The sequence below is a fragment of the Diospyros lotus genome, chromosome 8, assembly GCF_014633365.1.
Source record: "Diospyros lotus cultivar Yz01 chromosome 8, ASM1463336v1, whole genome shotgun sequence".
Classification (NCBI taxonomy): Eukaryota; Viridiplantae; Streptophyta; class Magnoliopsida; order Ericales; family Ebenaceae; genus Diospyros; species Diospyros lotus.
Window position 1 is genome coordinate 6,412,366 of NC_068345.1, and position 21,639 is coordinate 6,434,004.

Consider the following 21,639-nt stretch of genomic DNA (forward strand, 5'->3'; position numbering starts at 1 on the left):
TTAGCAAGTTTAATCAGTAAGAGCAATATTTCTTCTTTTTTGCTAATTAAGTAATCAGTAAGAGCATTTCATTTAGAATAAATAGTTCAGATCTTAAATTATATGTAGTCTAGTCTAGCAGTTAATAAATGAATGGGTTAGATAAGAGCTGGGATTATAAGGACCTTTTATATATATAATAATGGCTCAGTCGTTCAATTTGATTTCTTCCATCTAATGGTTAACTTAAACTCAACTCAAGAGATTCAGCTAATACCAAGAAGAGTTAAACCAGTAGATGAATATTGGTACAATCGAGCACACTGATCCTTGTTTGAAACAGAGTAGCAAGGCTAAAGTCTCAATCCTGGAAGTTGAAGGTTTTGGCCACATGGCGTCCTAAAAGGATCACTGCGCCTCCATCGGGTACATCGCATTGATCCGGTTCACGCGTCATGTACGTAGCGGAGATTGTGTAAGCCATTCTCAAATCCCATTCACTGCGCTTTAAGTATGTGCCGACGCAAAAAGGTTTCAACCAGGCCTTCTACCCCGCTTGAAGGTTTTAGTGTCGAGATTGTCTCAGCCTGAGAAAAACACAAATCCATTCTCATCCACAAACGCTTCAACAATAAGCAACATTTAATGGTACTTTATTACTTACACGAAGTTTCTAAAAAATATTCATCCAACCAACAAGGCAACCTAGCCTTTCACGTGTTTTAGGACTTGGCGAGAACACGTGGTCTGGCAATTGTAGTATGGACTCTAGCCCCCCACTGCTGGCATTAATATACATACAGACCATAACACAAATAAATGCGGTACAAATTATGGAGATGGAAACACAAAAGAGATAGATGTATGCAGTCGATGAATGGCACTGGCATCAATCAATTCAAGCCTTGTGGGGGCACCACCTTATCGGCTCATCTCTCGTCACAATCCCTTCGCTAACACACGAAACCCCACTTTCTCGCTTTTCCTAAATTAAATTAAGTAAATCTCAACACACACAGACCTTCGAATCCTATTCTGAAGCCCGTTCGTGTGAAGAAGATGAAGAAGCCTCTCGGTCTCGGTCTCAGGCTCGGCCTGAGTCTCTGTTTCTTCTTCGCTTCGCCTCTCTTTCTCCGATCGTCTTCTGCTGCAGATCAAACCAAACCCACCACCATTCTCTACAATACCAACAGCCGAGCAGACTACAATTTTGATATCTACACGCTCCCTATTCCGCCGGACTCCCAACTCAACGCCGCCGCCACAGCCGACGAGCTCCTGATCACCGACGGACACTCCGTCAACTTCAACGGCCACTTTCCCTCCCGATTCTCTCCCTCGTTGCTCTCCCTGTTACCCTCTGAAAGCCTCGCCTCCGACCTGCCGCCGCTCCACGTCGTCTACGTCACCGAGCGGAATGGAACTTCGAGTATCTACCTCGACGCGGTCTATTACGACGGCACCGGTCGCGGCACGAGAAGGTCAACGCTCCAGGTGGAAAATCGGATTCAAGTCCCCCTGGTGGGAAGGCAGCAATCGAACGGTGTGATTTCGATGAAAGATAAACCCAGTTTGGTGGGTGATTCTCTGATTTACGTTTCGACTCACGAGGATTCTGGCGTGCCGCGGAGGAGCTGGGCTGCAGTGTACTCGACTCACCTCAGAAGCGGGTTGACGCGTCGGTTGTCGCCTCGTGGGGTGCCTGATTTTAGCCCGGCCGTTTCGCCGTCGGGTGTCTGGACGGCGGTGGCTTCATCCGGGGAGGACGGCTGGGCTGGCACTTTGGGAGAGCTTCGCACTGATATTTACATATTCAGGACGGATGATGGGTCGGATCGGGTCAAGGTGGCGGAGCATGGCGGGTGGCCGACTTGGGCTGACGAGTCCACTCTGTACTTTCACCGGTGGGGAGATGATGGGTGGTGGAGTATCTACAAAGCAACTCTTCCTAACGATGGACCTATTGGCGTTAACTCGGTGGTGACTCAGCGAGTCACCCCACCGGGTCTTCATGCCTTCACTCCAGCTGCTTCCGTGGCCAACAAGAGTTTCATCGCCGTGGCGACAAGACGACCCGGCTCAAATTATCGCCATGTAGAACTCTTCGACGTTGTTTCTAAACTGTTTACAGAGATTACCCGACCCATTTCTCCAAAAACCCATCATCTCAACCCGTTTATCTCCCCCGATTCTACCAGGATAGGGTACCATAGATGCAGGGGATCAAAAAACAGAGGGCAAGGTGACCACTTGTTATTCGAATACACCCAAAGTCCATTAGCTGACATCTCTCTCATTCGCATTTACTGGCCATTCCCTTCTTTCTCACCCGAGGGTGACAGAATTACTTATGCGGGTTTACCGGGTTCGGGTCTTCATGTGGTGAACTTGGATGGGTCGGGGACTCGTGAGCTTTATTCGGGTTTGGCCTTTGGTACATCATGGAACCCAAAAATCAAGGGGTTGATTTACACCAGCGTGGGGCCCATATTTGCTCCGACAAGTACCGAAGTCGACGTGATCTCTGTCAACGCCGATGATGAAGAACATAGCTACAAAAAGCTGACCACCGATGGCAAAAATAATGCTTTTCCTTCAGCTTCGCCCGACGGGAAATGGGTTGTTTTTCGATCGGGCAGATCAGGTTACAAGAACTTATACATAATGGACGCCATAGAAGGAGATAAGGCCGGGCTCCAAAGGGTCACGGACGGATCATGGACCGACACGCACTGTAGTTGGTCTCCTGATGGAGATTGGATCATCTTCGCATCGAATCGGGACAAACCCGGTTCCGATAGCTACCAATTATACATGGTTCACCCGAATGGAACCGAGCTTAGGAAGGTGTTTGGGGACGAAAATGGAGTGTCGGCCCACCCGACATTCAGCCCGGATGGGAAGAGTATTGTGTTTACGTCAGATCATGCGGGAGTATCAGCGGAGCCAATCTCAAACGCACATCAGTATCAGCCGTCGAGCGAAATCTTCACGATGAAATTGGACGGTTCAGGGCTCACGAGATGGACCCACAATTCCTTCGACGACGGGACCCCAGCATGGGGCCCCATGTTCATGACGCCAGTGGATGTGGATCTCCCGACACGTGTCGACCAATGCTTTTTCGACGATTGTTACTGGGTTACATTTCCAAATCAAAATATGGAGGCTCGAAGCTCAGTTCAGAGAGCTAATGCCCCGTGCGGTTAGGGGGCTTGAGCTTTTACAGTAATTAATTAGCTAATAATGAGGTGCTTATGGTAGTTTTGCATTTGTAATATTTATGTTAGGTCAGCCTTATGAGAGTTTTCCCAGGACCAGGAGGGTCTGTTATCTGTCTATCGTCGTGTTCCCAATGAAGGGTGAAGTTGTTGCCTTCTTTACTTTTTTAGGTCTTCATTTTCTTCCGCAGGGTTCTCACAATAATCTATCATTGACAATTTTGTATTATTCAAATGCGATTGGGTTGACATCAATGGAGATTGTAAGGAAGATGAGTTTGCTCTCTCCGAGTGAACTTGTCACATTTGGCACATAAAAAGGCAAATATTTTCTTCATGACCTATTTGTGTTGGCATCGCAAATTAAGACAGGCACAAAAACACATAAAATATTAACTTGGTTTTGAACTTTTAAAACTTCAATATTTATTCCATATATGTAATGTTTGACAAAGAAAATGACTACAATTGGATAAGAAATTACGATAAGTGCAACGTGAAATATAGCACATTAAAGATGATTATAAAATATGTAATATTGGAAGGTTTTTTTTTATATATATATATACACGTGATGATAGCATTATTAAGTTATTAAAAATAATCTAAAATTTAATTAAAAAAATAATATAAATTTAAGAATCGAGCTCCACGTCGAATAAAACCTAAAAGACTAGACCTATCTCAAGGCCATGCAACAATATAACTCAAAACTGAATTAAACTTAGAAATTATATACTCTAAAAGTTAAAAAAAAAAATTTATAAATTATGCTGTTATGATTTAAAAGTACCATATAATTGATAATTAAGATGTTATTAATTCATAGTTTTAAGGACATGAATTTAAAATTCAAAACTTAATTGTTAACTTTCAAGATGGTTGCATAGTATCTAAATTTTATAAATAAACATAAATATGCTTGATCTAATTTTTATTTATATTTTATAATATTTTATATTTTAAATAATTATAAACATTTAAAAAAATAAACGTGTGAGCTCATTGGACATCCAGGGTGCGGCCTAACCCACCTGCTTGACTCTTCCAATCATGCACGATAAAGTAAGCATGATCCCAATTCATATGGCAAAATCCATATTTTTCCTCCACTAATTTTACGTTTTTTTTTTTTGGTGTGATTATCAAAAGTTTTTATTATTTTAATTACATTCATAAATTTAATTTTTAAATTAATTTGATCTCTTTACTTTATTTTTTTTTGTGTCGGTCCAAACGTTTTATTATTTCAATTATACTTTTAAACTTATATTTTTTAATTAATTTAACTCTTATATTTTTATGTATAAAAATAAAAATAAAATAAGATAATAAAATACACATCACTTTCTAATTAAAATATAAAAATTAAATTAACTTAAAAATATAAATTTAATAATACAATTAAAACAATAAAAAATTCTCTATATATTTCATATTCTATCATAATTAGTTACAAATATTTGATAACTTAACATCCTAATAAATGTTTGGGGCAACAGTTGAAATTTATGAGTGCAAATAAATATATAATTAGCTTCGAGGGTATACTTTAGTGATCCTAGCAATCTTGTTTGAGTCTGTTGTATTATGTTCAATATATTATTCCGAGATCAAAATTGAGGACCTTCAGATTTCTTAATTTAATTCTTTCACTGTATTTTGAAGTCAATAAATGAGGGCGCGTAATGGGATGAGACAAAAGAAAAAAATAATAATAAACATATAACTGAGGACAGATAGTTTGATAACCATTGCATTTATTTGCGTAAGCTTGTCGATATGAACAAAAAAAAAAAACTGCTTCTGACACCATTATGTGTCCTATTGTACGTACTTTACGTATTTCCCACTTCAATGTAAACTCAAATTAACGTGGATGAGATCCGTCATTAATGTGGATGAAATTCGTCATTAACCTTAGTTCTCAAAAGAGTTGGCTAATATATAAGAGGATATGCTTTCCTGCATACGTTGTACATATGTAGATGATGGGATGGAATAGTCGGCGTTGGCAGGAACGTCCATGCAGTAGCAAAGCGCCGACAAGACTCTCATTAATGTGGATGAGATCCGTCATTAATGAGGATAGAATCTGAGGTGAACGCGCGAAAACCCAGATACAACTGTAATGATATTGTTGCAAAGAGGCCAAGATGAGACCATCATGGGTCAAGAAAATAGGCCGAGAAAATGGTCCTGAATGGTTTAGCTGGGGCGGCCCCTAACCTATTAATATTCCGTGCCATACGTCCCTCCCATTATGTGAGCTGATCGACTGAGCCAACGAACTACAAGGGTCGCTGGAAGTTCGCTCGAAACATAACTGGGAGTTCGCTCGAATAGGTTGATAAGTTAGAGGCATTACTGGGAGCTCGCTTGGCCCCACCATATAAGCCGGAGCTCCAATAGTATGTGAGCTCGCTTCAATGAGCTCAACTCGAGGTCTACAGGACCTTTTACGATTGGGCCGACCTACTGAATTAAGCCTAGTTCATAAGGAGTAGAGCGGAGAATATCCGTAACATTTTTCAAATAAATTTAACACTAATTCCTCTTTAAATAAATTATCTTGAACATTACAAATAAATTATCTTAATATAATTTTATTTTATTTATTTTAATAAATATTATTTAAAAGAATGATTAGAGCAAAATTAGGAAAGTAGGAAAAGGATAAATTGTAAATAAGCCACTGGGTCAATTTATTCACTGTGTTTTAAAAAGATTAAATAAATTGCTATATTTTAAAACTCTAACCTAAATTGTCAATTATACTTTAAAATTGATCAAATAAGATATTATACTTTTAAATTACAGTCGCATTTATTATTATAGTAGATGGGATGTTAATAATATTTTAATTTTACAAATAACGCTAATTCTATCCCGATTGAAATAATATCACATAGATGCAAACATAAAAAACAAACCTTAAATTTAAAAGTGAAGAACTCCCCAAAATGCTTTTTATGCCTTTCTAATATAAAATGTTCAATTTGCTCACGAATATTAAACTATAGTAATTTATTTAAAAAAATTTAAAATATAAGAGTTTATTAGATAAAGCTTGATATTTTAAATGGAAAAAATCTTTATGAAATGATAAAATTATTTTAAAAATTAATTATTTTGTATATAATAGCATAAATAACTAAAATTTAAATTTAAAATTAAAATATAAAAACTTATTTAATTTTAGAATTTCACCCAAATCAAGATGTAGGTGGATTTGAGAGCTATGACACTACAGGCTAAATAAAGATCAATACATTAAATAACAAAAAAGAAAACGGAGAAAAGCCTGATGATTCCATTCACACACATGAGAGAGATCGGTAGACGGCGTTTGTTAAGTCAGACAAAATCAGCCCCATCAACGGTTAGAAATTGAACACCAACTCAAGCCACGGCGCAATTCGCAAGGGCACCTGGCCCACCCACCATTTGGGAACATTTTGAATAAACTTATCCGCATCGCCAAACGTCACAATCGCTCGCCAACTGCCCCCATCGCATCGGAATAGATGTATCGGCATTACCAAACGCTACCCCTTCTTTTCGTACCTAAATTCACCCCACACTCTTTTACTGTGACTGAAGTGAACCAGAGAGCGACGAAGATGGAGAATCCTCTGCCTCTCAGTTTCTTCTTCACTTTGCTGCTATCTTGCGCCGCGGCGGACCGTGGAGGTGGAAACTCCCGCACCACCATACTCTTCAACTCGGACGGCCGGACGGACTACAATTTCGACGTCTACACGCTCCCGGTTTCTGACTCCCAGATCAACGCCGGCAACGAGCTCAAGATCACCGACGGCCAGTCCGTCAACTACAACGGCCACTTTCCAGCGCTGTCGTCGTCCTCGTCGCTGCTGCTCTCGCACCCACGCTATCAGACACTCGCCGCCGCTGTCGCGTCGCCGCCCGTTCACGTGGTTTACGTCACCGAGAGGAACGGAACTTCCAGCATATACCTCGACGCCGTCTATTACGACGACGCTGACCACGCCAGGAGGAGATCTATGCTCCAAGTTCCGAACCGGGTACAGTTCCCCCTGGTCGGAAGTCAACATTCGAACGGTCCGATTTCGCTGAAAGATAAACCCAGTTTGGTTGGTGATTATGTTGTCTATGTTTCAACTCACGAGGACTCGGGCGTGCCGAGGAAGAGTTGGGCTGCGGTTTACTCGAGTCATATCAGAACCGGGTTGACTCGGAGGTTGTCCCCGCCTGGGGTGCCGGATTTTAGCCCAGCCGTGTCGCCGTCGGGGGTTTGGACGGCTGTGGCTTCCGGCGGAGAGGATCACTGGAGTGGTGATATGGAAGAGCTCAATACTGATATTTATGTATTCAGAACTGAGGACGGGTCGGACCGGGTCAAGGCGGTGGAGCACGGCGGGTGGCCGACTTGGGCTGACGATTTCACTCTGTACTATCATCGGAAGGCGGATGATGGGTGGTGGAGTATCTACAAAGCTAGCCTTCCGAAGAGTGGGCGAGTTGGTGTTGAGTCGGTTGTGACTCAGCGAATCACCCCGCCAGGAATCCACGCGTTCACTCCGGCGGCTTCGGTGGCCGACAAGAACTTCATTGCCGTGGCGACGAGGCGGCGCGGGTCGAATTACCGTCACATAGAGATCTTCGACGTCGTGTCCAAGCAGTTCCGGGAGGTGACTCGACCCATCTCTCCTACTCTCCATCACTTCAATCCGTTCATCTCCCCTGATTCCACCCGGGTCGGGTACCACAGATGCAGAGGCCCAGCCAATGGAGGCGGAGGTAACCACTTGTTATTGGAATACCTCCGAAACCCAAAACCTGAAATTTCTCTTTTCCGGAACTACCGATCATTTCCTTCTTTCTCGCCGGAGGGTGACCGGATAGCTTACTCGGCCATGCCGGGTCTGTACGTGGTGAACCCAGACGGGTCTGGTCTACGCGAAATCTATAGCGGAATGGTTTTCTACTCAGCCTGGGACCCGAAACGAAAAGGTGTGGTTTATACCAGCATGGGACCCATTTTCGCACCAGTGAGCTCCGAGGTGGATATAGTCGCCGTCAACGTGGATGAGGATGAATTCACTTACAGAAAGCTGACGACGGACGGCGAAAACAACGCCTTCCCATGGCCTTCACCCGACGGGAAGTGGATCGTGTTCCGGTCCGGTCGATCCGGTTACAAGAACCTATACATAATGGATGCTGAGAAGGGAGACAAAGGCGGGCTATTCAGGCTCACGGAAGGTCCATGGACCGATACGCACTGTAACTGGTCTCCAGACGGAGATTGGATCGTCTTCACTTCGAACCGAGAACACCCCGGTACGGATCTCACGTCAATATACATGATTCACCCGAATGGGACCGGCCTTAGGAAGGTGTTCACCAGCGGGTCGGGTATGTCTGCCCACCCGATTTTCAGCCCGGACGGAAAATCTATCGTGTTGACATCGGATTACGGCGGGGTGTCGGGGGAGCCAATCTCCATCGCACATCAGTATCAACCACCCAGTGAGATCTACACGATCAAATTGGACGGTTCTGATCGTACGAGGCTGACTCATAACACGTATGGTGATGGTACCCCGGCGTGGGGGCCCATATCTATGAGGGCCGTTGATGTGGTGCTGCAATCCAACGGCAGAGGATGCAACTTCGATGATTGCTACTGGATAACATTTCCGGACGATACAAAGGTTGATGAGGTGGCTCCACCCTTGGGAGGGAATGCTAGAGTCCCCTGTGGTAACTGACAGAAAACATTGAAGAGGATTTTCCCACTTGTAACATAAGGTGATAGTTGCCGCCCTCGGGCGTGGTCGGGTGGCTTTGCCGGGCTGATATGAATACTCATAAGTGTAAGAAGTCTACAGTTTAAAATTTTGGGTGCTCGGCTCCTGATTTATCTCCTCTCTGTGATATGGGGCCATTAGGAAGGGATGCCTGTTCTAAGTGTTATCAGAACATAAGGTGATAGTAGCAGTGTTCCAGTAGTTTTGTGTGTAATGTTAATATGTTCACATAAATAAATGAAATTGATTTTTTTTTTTTTAAATTCACTCGGGGTGTCTGAGATTCATCCGATTAATTTCAAGGGGCGGGTGATCTTCTCCCCTTATATATTTTTCGGATAAATTCGGATGCAGACATAATTTATACACATGTAAAGTTGGACATTCAATGCAGTTCATTTAAGACTTAAATCTTTTAATAAGTCTCCGCATTGATTCGAATCCTGATATTCTATGTGAAATTTTAGATATTTTATTATTGTACCATACCAATGAGGACTTATAGGGCTTTTTTAATTGCTCTTGTGGTGCATTGGCATTGCCTTTTAACCCGATCTTTCCCAACCATCTTATAGACATCACAAATGTTATTTGGTCAAGAAACATTAATATTTTATGTGATATTTAAGAATAATTTATTATATAAATTACACCATACAACTATGTATAAGTTAATTTATTTCCTATTAACTTAGGTGGGAACCAACCATCTATATTAATCAATCCCCAAATGAAGAATGCAATTGAAATTGTTCCTTTTGGCCTAAAAGGATGATCTGACGGGAAAATTAAGGCAACGACAATTCACACGGTGGGGGTTGACACCTGCAAATACTCTAACTTTTAAGTAAGTAAAAATTCAATATGATAGTGTTTCTGTAAGGTTGAAAAGAACATATCTTGACCGATGGTCAACTAGCTTATATAGGAGAGAAGGGGAGAACCCCTTGCATGTTGCCATCCATTGTGGGAGGATAGAGAGTTGAGATTTTCGATGCTAATGGGGATCGGGGGTCGGGATATTTGGAGTTGATGAGGCTTGTTACAGTTGTGAGGATCTCAGAGGGCGTTGATAAGATGTGGGTGCTGTAGGGCTGGTGTTGGGCCTAGATCGGGCTTAGGGATAGGGTTTGGTGCTGAGCTGTAACGACCCGCTCCCACTTACAAGCGTCACCAGTAAATAATCAACCGCATTACTCACCCGATAAACCACAACTAAAGGATGGACTATGTTTCAATAGGAAACGCCTTAGGTGGGAACTAGGTTTCGTCCTTCCCTTCGCTCCACTCAGAAATCGATCTCAATTTAAACAAGAAAAACTCAGCGGATTGAGACCCGAAACCCGAGTGAGCTTCACCTCTCTTTAGCTCGCTTCATAGCAAGTTAGAGGTGGCCCAGGCATAAAGTTAGCATAACAAACACTTCGCTGAGTATTGGGGATTTATGAGAACATACCTCGCTGATCTTTATTTGGTCTGAACTTGCCTTCAACAACTAAAGCCACATATACATCACGCAGACTCACAATCATCTATCATACCATTATGATTACAACAACTAGATACCTTTAATGCTCAATAACACTTACATTCAAACACATGAATACATATAAGAAAATACAGGAGAATACACATCTCGGGCAACGATGCTAGTTGCCACAACAGTCTCCCGGCACCATTCCTACTTGCGTTTTGTCTTGCATCATCTACAACATGAGGTAAAGCCTCATGAGTCATAAAGACTCAGTAAGGGCGCAATGCATGTAAATATGAATATAACTATGTTTATGTATGCCAAATGCATGCAAATGAGGTTAGGCCCATCCATCCTCACAATCCTCTAAGGTTTGAGGCATCAACTTATCAACCTTCACAACACTAGTCCTCCATACGACCATAGGTCCACTAGATCTCACATCACGCGAGTGTTAACCACTACATGCAGATGCAACATAAAAACATTATCAAACACATTTACCAACTTGCAAAACCACCTCCACATGGGGCCATCCCTTACCTGGCTCGAAGCCTCATCTCTGCCTCGGCGAGAACGCCAGCCTGTATTTCGAGCTCTTCTAGGATCACCGCATTCCTGGTCGAACCTAGAGGCAAACACACAAACCTAACTCCATTAGCATCCGGCATTAAACCAATGCCCTCAACTTCGCCACACACTATCAGAACCATCCATCAATAACTCACACCTACCACGGTATAAACCAGCAGTCCATAATTTCCAAACAACCCCGACCCAAGGTTTAATTTAACAATTAATTACTCTACACAATTTAACATCTCACATAAAGGAAATATTCTAAAAAGAATTAATTAAGTCACCTCAGTTAATCTGGAAGAGAAAATCAATTAATCGCCCACATTGGCATTGTTTATTGAATCGCCATAATGCCTTCAGATTCCCATAACGAACCTCCGGCCCACTCCTCGAGCCCCAAATTAATTTCAAGGATTTTTCCCAATTTTTCTGGATTTTACCTATTTTCCTCCATTTTCCAGATTTTTCCATTATTTTCTTTTCTTTTATATTTTTTTTCTTTTTCACTTCTTCTCCACGCCTCTCCTACACGTGCACTGTTCACTTTTCTTCTTCCTTGCGTGTGCACTGTTCACCGCCAGCCGACACTGCTCCAGCTCGACCCGCTATCAGTCGACGCGCCACCGCGGGCCATCAGCACTTCCACCGCAAGCAGCCATGACCGGCCTCCTATGCGCTGCCATCACCGCCATGGCCGAACCAACCTTCGCGGCAACCTCTGTCTTCGCCGGTTACGCCCGCCACCGCTTGCTTCTCGCGCCTCCGTGCACGCTACCATCGCAGCCATTCACGCTGCTCGAGCTTCGTGTGCCGCTGCTTCCCTTGTTGCTCGTGGCCTTTTTTGCGCCCAGCCATGGCCGCTCCATCTCTTTCTCTCGCTATCTCTCTCGCTCTCTCCCGCGAGCTCCCTCACACTCTCGCGATCTCTCTCTCTTGCTCTCGGCTCCTCCCTCCCGAGCTCTCTGTTTTTAATTTCAAAGACAACATGTGAGGAAGCTTTAAGGGAAGCTTTATCTCCCCTTTACACGCGCACAAAACAATATAAACATATATATATATATATATATATATATTACAAATTTTAATCCTTTTATTTGTAGATAATTACACTTAAGGAACATATTAATTACATTTGGGGATTTTTATAATTATACTTGAACCCTCAAATGCTTTAATTAATTACTTTTAAGCCACTCAAAATCTCGACTTATTTGAAATTAATATACGACTTTTACTAAGAAATACCGATTTCGTCTTTACGCTTGCATGGGACTTCTATTCGACTAGAAAGCGCTTCAGGGTTGCTTTACTCGCAAAATCGGACCACCCCTCCAGAGGTCCCCTACAACAATTCAGTACTGGCACCCATTCGGGCTTGTACAGAATTTATTCCAAAAATTATTCCCGATCAAATTGCTTCCGGTGTCATAAAGCTCGACTCAAGACGCTCATCAATCTCTTGCCCTCTTTCCTGGACATCCAAGTCCCAGGGCACTCCCGGGCTCCAATTCGGTAATTTTATTAATTAATTTCCTAGGACTGACTCTTGGGCTTCCCGGACCACCCGAGATCCTGACAAAATAGTCAAAAATTATTTATTTTCAATACCATGTAATACACATGAGCTATGGGCCTACTATTTGGGCTAAGCCCAACGAAATAAGTTCAGTCCACAGTTCCTTAGGTCGGATGTTTACAAGAGCGAGCATTCGAGCTCGGGATGCACGACCGAGGTGGTGTTCATGTTTTGGCATATTTTGAGCTTGGGTCGAGCTAGACAGTTTTGAGAGTTGTTTTCGACATCCTGATGAGTTGCGCACGCGATCCCACAATTCAAAGTGCTTTCTTTAAAAGATGGGGAGTCGTGAGTAGGTGAAGAGGCGTCCCACTGCTTCCACTCAAAGTATTAAATGCATGACAGGTGGAGCGATCTATATGGGTGATTGACGACGCTTGATCTTTGTCCGTTGAGCGATATCGGTATAAAGGTTTTTTTTCTCGCTACTCAATCTCACTTATCGCATTTGTAGGCCATCTTCGAATTTCTATTTCCTTAAGACCTCTTGCTCCTGTACTGCTTTCATCTTCGATCGTTCGTCGATTTCCATCTCAAGACTTTACTCTGTTTCTTAGGTAATCTCCCTAATCTGGTCTCTTTTATTCTTTTTTCGTACTTCCTTTATTGTTGTCTTTTGTTCGTTATTGAGCGTTATGGCGAGATCAGGATGTGAATCTAGGGAAGGGAGCGATTCCATGATTGCCATAAGGAGGTGCCCGGTGAGGAATTCGTTGTCTTTACAGGGGGCTAGCCGTTGGGCCTCGTTGGCTAGGCTTAGGAGGGTGATTCAAGGTATAGATTAGGGTACTCACAGCGTAGTTCGGAATAAGCATGAGGTGCCAACTTCTGACAGTTCTATTTGCCTTGGTCATTCGAGGACGTTATAGATACTACGTACATGGCTAGGAAGGCTATTACAGTTAGCGTAAATGGTGGTGAAGAGGCTAGGGCTGACCAAGTGGGCTCGTCTTCGAGTTTGCCTCTTAACGTGAGTGGCAAATATTCCTGGGTGAGCAAGGACGTGGCCAAGATTACCTCGGTATATGACTCTACTGAGGGAATCACTGAGCTGAGAACATGGGTGTTCTTATTGTCTACTAGGGATGAGAGTCTGTTTGTGTGTTGCCTATGTGAGAAGGAAGAACGAGTCTACATGGACCTGGCCTTAGACACAAATTTAGGATTGATCTATATGTACGAGACGTTTTTCACGCGTCTTCTGTTGTGACTCCCGTTCATCGACTTCCAAAGCTTGATGCTGAATGTCGCTACGACCCAACTGCATCTAAACAGTTGGGCTTTTGTTCGGGCCTTCGAAGTTCTCTCCTTCTTCTTAGGCTAGGAAGCGAGTATGGGGGTGTTTTTTTTATTTTTTTCAGTCGAAGGGCGTTAGTAAAGGCAATTAGGTTTCCTTGAACGGCCTTCCAAGGAGGCGGTTGTTGAAGCCCCTTGACAACTCTTACAAGGGTTTCAAGGCCAACTTTTTCAAGGTAGTTTCTCGGGAGGATGAGCTTGCCTTTTTCTTGGATGAGGGTGGCACAGAAAAGAACCCCTTACATTGGAAGAAGGAGTTAATTTTCATCATGGGGCTGGTGTACTAGAGCTTAAGCCTGGAGAACTAGGTGATGGTGGACTTGCTAAAGTCATTACAAAAAAATTGGCATTTAGCAGCGGTTTCCAAAACTGTTGTAGATACAGCTGTTGCGTAGTATTTAGCGGCGATTTTTAGCAACCGCTGGTATAACCGCCGCTAAATGATATTTTTAGTGGCGGTTTTAAAAATCATCGCTAAAATTAATTGAATTTAATATTAAATTATTTAATTTAATTATAAAAAATAATTTAATGGTGGTTTTGGTAATTTTTTGTGACGGTTTTGAAACCGCTGTTGTTTCCCACACGCGGGCAAAAATAGCGAGCGCACGCGAGGCTCGCCCCTACACACCCATGCGCGCGTCCACCCGCCCACTGCGCCTGCTGGAATTTATTTCAGTAAATTCCTTCCCCAAATTTCGATCCCATGACCTGCCGTACACGCATGCGCGCGTGAAACCACCTGATTTGCAAAGCCACCTTGTAATATAGTCGCGCGTATTAATTATAAAGTAATCGAACCACTATTTTTCAGAATTGCCTTTACACCCACAAACTCAAGTTTTTAAAATTACACTTGTCTCTAAATTAAATTAATTAATTGAACTCTCAAAACACCTAAAAAAAAGTTAACATATTAAATTAATTAATTGAACATAAAATGTTTTAAACTAATTAATTAAATTAATTGATTAATTAATTTAAAATAAATAAATTAATTCATAAATTTAAAATAAATAAATTATTTAAGTTAATTAAATTAAATTAAATAAATTAATTGTTTAAAAAATAAAAAAAATTAGATTATTTTGTAAAATTTAATTTAATTTAATTTTTAAATTTTTAAATTGTTTTTGAAATTTAATTTTTAATTTATTTATTGTTGAATTTTGCTGCGGTTGATTAAAATCGTCGCGAAATTTATTTTTGAATTTTTTTATTAATAAATTTTGTGATAATTTTAACAAAACTGTTGCTAAATTTAATTTTTTTGAATTTTTTATTAATAAATTTGGCGGCGATTTTGACAAAACCGTCGCTAAATTTAATTTTTTATTTTTTTAGTCCTAAATTTTGTGGCTATTGTTTAAAACCACAGCTAAATTCAATTTTATAATTTTAAATTAATTAATTTTGCGACGATTTCTTAGAACTACCGCAAAATGTTGGATAAACTGTTGTAAAAAACATATTTTGTGGCGGTTTTTCAACCGTTGTAAAATACCATGTTTTGCAATGATTTTGAAAACCATCGCAAAAAAATTGTCCCCCAAAATCTATTTTTTTGTAGTGAGTCTTGTCCAGTGCTAGAGACATCGACTCTTATCAAGCTTGGTGATGATCAAGAAGGCTTGGCCGAGTATATGCGTAGGCTCCTGCTTGGTCTCATTATATATGTCATTAGCAAAAGGATTTTCGAATCAGATTTCTCAATGCTCTTCAAAGAAGTTTTTGTTCCAATGATTAAATGAGAAATCAAACACTTGTATTCCTATGCTATAATGTTGATATCATCTTTAAAGGGGAAAGTTTCTTGTTTTGTTTTTATAGTATATTTTTTATAGTCTTGTTTATGGTTATATTTTATGAAATTAACTTTTCAAATTATAATTCTAGCACTTAAATTTGTAAGTTTAATTTAGTTTACTTTTATTAATATATATCTTTTAACATATTGATCTTGCAATTTAATTTCTGCATCTAATTTATAAGTGTTGGATTAACACTTAAATTAGTTTATGATTGTTCATTTACTTTAATGTTCACTTTAAATTTTCCTCTATTCCTGCTTATTTATAAAGTACTAGTTTAGTTAAATGGATGTATCTTTGCTAGTTTCAAAATTTGATTTTAGGAAACTAGGAAAGAGTGAGGTTGCGTTTTCTTTACTGTTTTCAAGTTATTTTTAGTTTTTAATTTTTTAAAATAATGAAAACGTGTTTTATTTGTTATTTTTAAAAATACATTTTTTAAAACAAAAAAAATATATAAAAAAAACTCAAAACAACAAAAAGTTATTTTGAGTGTTTTCATCCAAAACAAACTCTAAACTCAAAATATATTTATTTATTTATTTATTCATATTTTATTATTGTAATGGAAAAAAATATTACAAAATTCATTAACTTTAAAATGTATATATTTTTTTAATAATATATTAACATTCAATATTTATAATTTACTGAATAATCAAATTTATTGAATAAAACATTATTAAAAAAATATTTTTAAATTTTTAAAGAGAACCCGTTTTCTAATTTTCTGTTTTGAGAAATAAGTTTTTAAAATGACAAAGAGAATGCGTTTTCAATTTTTTAAAAACAAACTATCAAAATTAAAAACTGAAAATGAATTCAAAACTCAAAATTAAAAATTAAAAAACAAAGAAAACGCAACCTAATAGTTTTTACTCAAATAGTTTTTAGAATAAGTGTCTGTCGAAGGATATCTATAAGCATCCATAAAATATTTATCTTTCGATAAAAGTTGAGTATATACTAGGTTTTCTTAGATGATCAAATTTTAGGATGCATTTAAAACTTAGTGTTGTTTTGAGTCCATTATAGGAGATTCTATTTTCCACTCATATGGATTCTTAGGCCTTAGAAAATCAAAATGAGTATTTGCTAGTTCCTGTAAATATGACTAATATAGTTGATTTAGATTTCTATATCCTCTAGGAATTAACTTTTAAATTAGCATCAAAATTGCCAAATTTCCTAAGAAATTAGTTAAGCCAACATAAATTTGTTTCAGCCCAAAAGTACTTAGGTTAGAAAATTTCCTAAAACAAAATCATATAGGAGTAGAGAGAAAACGTATATTCTTAAGCTGAGTATCTTTGGATAATATCCTCACTAAGGTCATTAAGAAGGATTTCAGTGTTCTAAGATCAGAATAGAGGTTATTAAAATTTGAAGAGAGAAAATAATTGCTTTTGCAACATAGCTAATCTGATAAAATGTGATTGGAAGTTGAAGTATGCTAGGTCATTAGTTGAATAAGCAAAATCTCTGACCTAGTAAAATAATATAATCAGAGGTTGCAAACCTCAATCAAGTAATTTGTCTGAGAGTCACTCGACTAATTAAAAGGCCTTATTCGATTAAAATATCTGTATGCCCAAGTATTTGTCAAATAGTTAATATCACTCGAGCAATCACTAAAAGCAGTTGAGGATTTTTCAAAACTCCTTAAGCAGTTTAAGCTCCAAATACGCTAGTATAAATAGAATCTCACTCAACTAAAATCCTCTCTCTCTCATCTCTTTCATGCCCTAGCTCTCTATAGCTCGTTTTCAGGTAACCCTCGACCATTTCGTTTGTTTTATTTCTTTCTTTCATGAAATTCTCTCGTGTCGGTTCATCCTCATCTCATCATTTCATTGAAAATTGTCTCCCATTTGGTACTCTCAAAATTAAAACCAAACCATCCAAAATGTCTTCAAAACGAAGAGGCATCGCTTCCTCTTCCAGGAGACATTTTGCTTCAAAGAAACCTAGAACCAAAAACCTTTCAGCTTCAACATCTAACCCTTCCAATTACTGACCTCCCTCTCATCCTCAACCAACTCGTTTAAGAAATGACCGACACAAGCAGCTATTCTCAAGAGTCTTAACTAGAGGTTATGCATCTAGTAGAAACATAGACTGGAAAGGGTTTGAAAAAGAAAAATTTGGGACGAATCTAAGAACCTGGATTACCAACCTAGGGTGTTTTAAACTATCCTCCTTCAAGCTACCAGTTTACCTAGAAGCCCTAGCAAAATTCTACTCAAGTCTTCCAAAATCTTTTGAATCAAATAAGAAAGAAATATACCCTCTAGATAGTCTTAAATTCCAATTTTGTGGAAAAGAATATAACTTAACAGATGACCAATTTGTAGCCATGCTAGATCTCAATGATTGTAAGAGAGACATAGAAGACCTAGAGTTTGATTATGATCATATATGGTTTGAGCTATCCGGGGAAAAGGAATCCTTCACATCCAATAATCATCTTGCAACTCGTGATATTCTCAAACCAGAACACCGAGTTCTTCAACACTTTATTGTTCACTCAATCAATATAAGAACAGGCTCCTATCACTTTATTTCTTTTCTAAACTTAGCCCTAATGTGATGTGCTATTAAAAACATCAAAATTAATCTTCCCTTACTCATCTTCTCCCAAATGCATGACGCAGTCATTGTCAAAGAAAATAAAAAACTTCCTTTTGAAATGCTAGTCACCCTAATTCTCCAAAATTCTCATGGCTCTGTCTGGAAAATCTATTCCTCTTCCACTTTCTTGCTTTTCCTAAATTAAGTAATCCCAATACACACAAACCTCTGAATCCTATTCTGAAGCACATTCACTTGAAGAAGATGAAGAAGCCTCTCGATCTAGGTCTTAGGCTCTGTCTGAGTTCGCTTCGCCTTTCTTCCTTCGATAGACTTTTACTGCATATCAAACCAAACCCACCACCATTCTCTACAATAGCAATAGTCGAGAAGACTACAATTTTCATATCTACATGCTCCCTATTCCATTCAACTCCCAACTCAACGCCGCCGCCACAGCTGCAGCCGCTAAGCTCCACATCATTGACAGACACTCCGTCAACTTCAACGGCTACTCTCCCTGTTACCCTCTGAAAGCCTCATATCCTCCGTGTCGTCGTCATCTACGTCACCGAGTGGAATGGAACTTCGGGTGTCTACCTCTACGCAGTCTATTACGATAGCGCCAGTCGCGACACGAGAAGGTTAACGCTTCAGGTAGAAAATAGGATTCAAGTTCCCCTGGTGGGAAGGCAACAATCGAACGGTGTGATTTCGATGAAAGATAAACCCAGTTTGGTGGGTGATTCTCTAATTTAAGTTTTGACTCACGAGGATTCTGGCATACTGCGGAGGAGCTAGGCTGTCGTGTACATAACTCACCCTAGAAGCGGGTTGACTCGTCGGTTGTCGCCTCGTGGGGTGCCTGATTTTAGCCTCGCCGTTTCCCTGTCAAGTGTCTAGACATCGGTGGTTTCATCCGGAGAGGACGACTGGGCTAGCACTATGGGAGAGCTTTGCACTGATATTTACATATTCAGGACAAATGATGGGTAGGATCGGGTCAAGGTGGTGGAGCATGGTGGGTGGCCGAGTTGGGCCGACGAGTCCACTTTGTACTTTCACCGGTGGGGGAGAAGATGGGTGGTGGAGTATCTACAAAGCAACTCTTCCTAACGATGGACCTATTGGCGTTAACTCGGTGGTGACTCAGCAAGTCACCCCACTGGGTCTTCATGCCTTCACTCTAGCTGCTTCTGTGGCCAACAAGAGCTTTATCGTCGTAGCGATAAGACGACCCAGCTCAAATTATTGCCATGTAGAACTCTTCGATGTTGTCTCGAAATTGTTTACGAAGATTACCCAATCCATTTCCCCCCAAACCCATCATCTCAACCCATTTATCTCCCCCTATTCTACCAAGATCAAGTACCATAGCAACCAACGATGCATCTTGCCAATAAGAAAACATAATTATTTAATCCATTCTAAGGAGCGAATGAGAGAGAATTATTCATTATTCTTAGACCATATACTAACCACAAGAAGCCCAACTCGAGGTTAGGCCCATAACCCAGCCCCAGACCTGATCTCTAGCCCCGACCTCAGCTCATGTTAGCTTAGAAGCATCCTCATTCCCACACCCACAACAAGTCTTAGCGACCTTGAGATTCTCAACCCTTCATCTTCACCCTTATCCTTAACAATGTGGGGATCCTCAACTCGTCATTCTCCTATAATGGTTGGCGATTACGCAAGGATTGAGCTCTTCCCCTCTCCCCCATATAAGTTCACCTTGGCGCTAGTGAAGGTATATAAATAGTTTTTACTGACTTAAGTATCACCCCTGCCATGCAGACTGCCATGACTAGACTTATCATTGCCTCAAGTTCTTTAGCCGACCACCACTTTGGGCCAGAAGGAACAATTCTTAAATTAACAAATAATAGTATCACCTTCAATTTAATTATATAAATAGTTTTGTTGAACACGCTGGTCAACAATCTCTATGAGCTTTAAAATATGTCTCTTGTAAACAAACAGAGCTTTTCAAGTCTAAATAAATTAATCATTGATCTAGCTTACCCACAATTATTGTTAGTGGGTTTTATACACTATCAAAAATAATAGTATATATATATATATAATTGGATGAGGGTGCATTTAATCAACCCTAGTACTAGTTTTCTATCCATTTCATATTCTGTCATATTTAGTATGGCACTGCGATATGTGTTGACAAATATTTGGTGACTTGCCATCCTAATAAATGTTTGTGGGAACCGTTGAAACTCATATTCTTATCAAATGTATGGTTATAAATAAACATAATTAAGGACGAAAACTTTGATAACCATCAATGTGAACCCAAAGGCTGCTTCTAGCATATTTATGTGTCCTGTTGTACTTCATGTATTTCTCACTTCAATGTGAACCCAAATTATACCCCTAAAGAAGATAAGGTCCACAACATTGAAGACAACCAAGTCAAAATATTTTCTTCCTTTCTCTAAAATTTATTTCCCACTAAAAAAATTCAAAAAAAAAAATCAATTTTGATTAGAACAAAAATAGGAAACTAGGATAAGGACAAATTATTAAATAAGTCCCTATATTTTAGTTTCGGGGTTAATTTGTTCATTGTGCTTTAAAAAAAATTAAATAAATCACTATATTTTCAAAATCGAAGCTAAATTATCAATTGTACTTTAAAAATGATGGAATAAGATATTATACTTTTAAATTACGGTCACATTTATAATTATAGTAGAAGACATTTTAACGATATTTTAATTTTATAAATAACATCAACTCTATTTCAATCAAAATAATCTCACATAAATACAAATATAGAAAATGAACCTCAAATAAAATTTAAGTATGAAGAATTTACACAATTGTATTTTATGTCTTTTTAAAATAAAATGTTCAATTTGCTCACGAGTATTAATTTATAATGATTTATTTAGTTTTTTTAAAATATAATTAGAGATTGACCGCACGTGTAAAATGAATAAAAAAATTAAATAAAAATTCATTAGAGAAAGTTTGACATTTTAAATGAAATAAATATTTATGAAATCATAAAATTATTTAAAAAATAATTATTATGTATATAATAAGATAAATAACTAAAATTTAACTTTAAAATTAAAATATAAAAACGTATTTAATTTTGACAAAAATCAAAATGTATGTAGATTTAAATTTTGCATCGATTGTATTTGATATTCAATTTTAAATGAGTATAGATTGTGTTGGGATTAGAATTTATTTAATGGGTGTATAAAAAAAAAATGTCACCTTTTAAAATTCGTGGGACAAAACTTAAACACGCTAGGTGGATAAAAAAAAATTAATACATTAAATAATAAAAAACAAAACAGAAAAAAGCCCG

At 39.2% G+C, this 21,639-nt stretch overlaps 2 protein-coding genes across 2 annotated transcripts; both read left to right on the forward strand.

Annotated features, from left to right (window-relative positions):
• The first annotated feature begins 793 nt into the window (after positions 1 to 793).
• LOC127808824 (uncharacterized) lies at positions 794 to 3,362 on the forward strand. The gene has a single exon (XM_052347474.1). The coding sequence runs from the start codon at positions 1,039 to 1,041 to the stop codon at positions 3,187 to 3,189; it is 2,151 nt and encodes a 716-aa protein (XP_052203434.1). The 5' UTR covers positions 794 to 1,038; the 3' UTR covers positions 3,190 to 3,362.
• A 3,395-nt stretch (positions 3,363 to 6,757) lies between these two features.
• LOC127808348 (uncharacterized) lies at positions 6,758 to 9,246 on the forward strand. The gene has a single exon (XM_052346857.1). It carries the CDS (start codon positions 6,824 to 6,826, stop codon positions 8,954 to 8,956), a length of 2,133 nt encoding a protein of 710 aa, XP_052202817.1. The 5' UTR covers positions 6,758 to 6,823; the 3' UTR covers positions 8,957 to 9,246.
• The last annotated feature ends 12,393 nt before the right edge of the window (positions 9,247 to 21,639 follow it).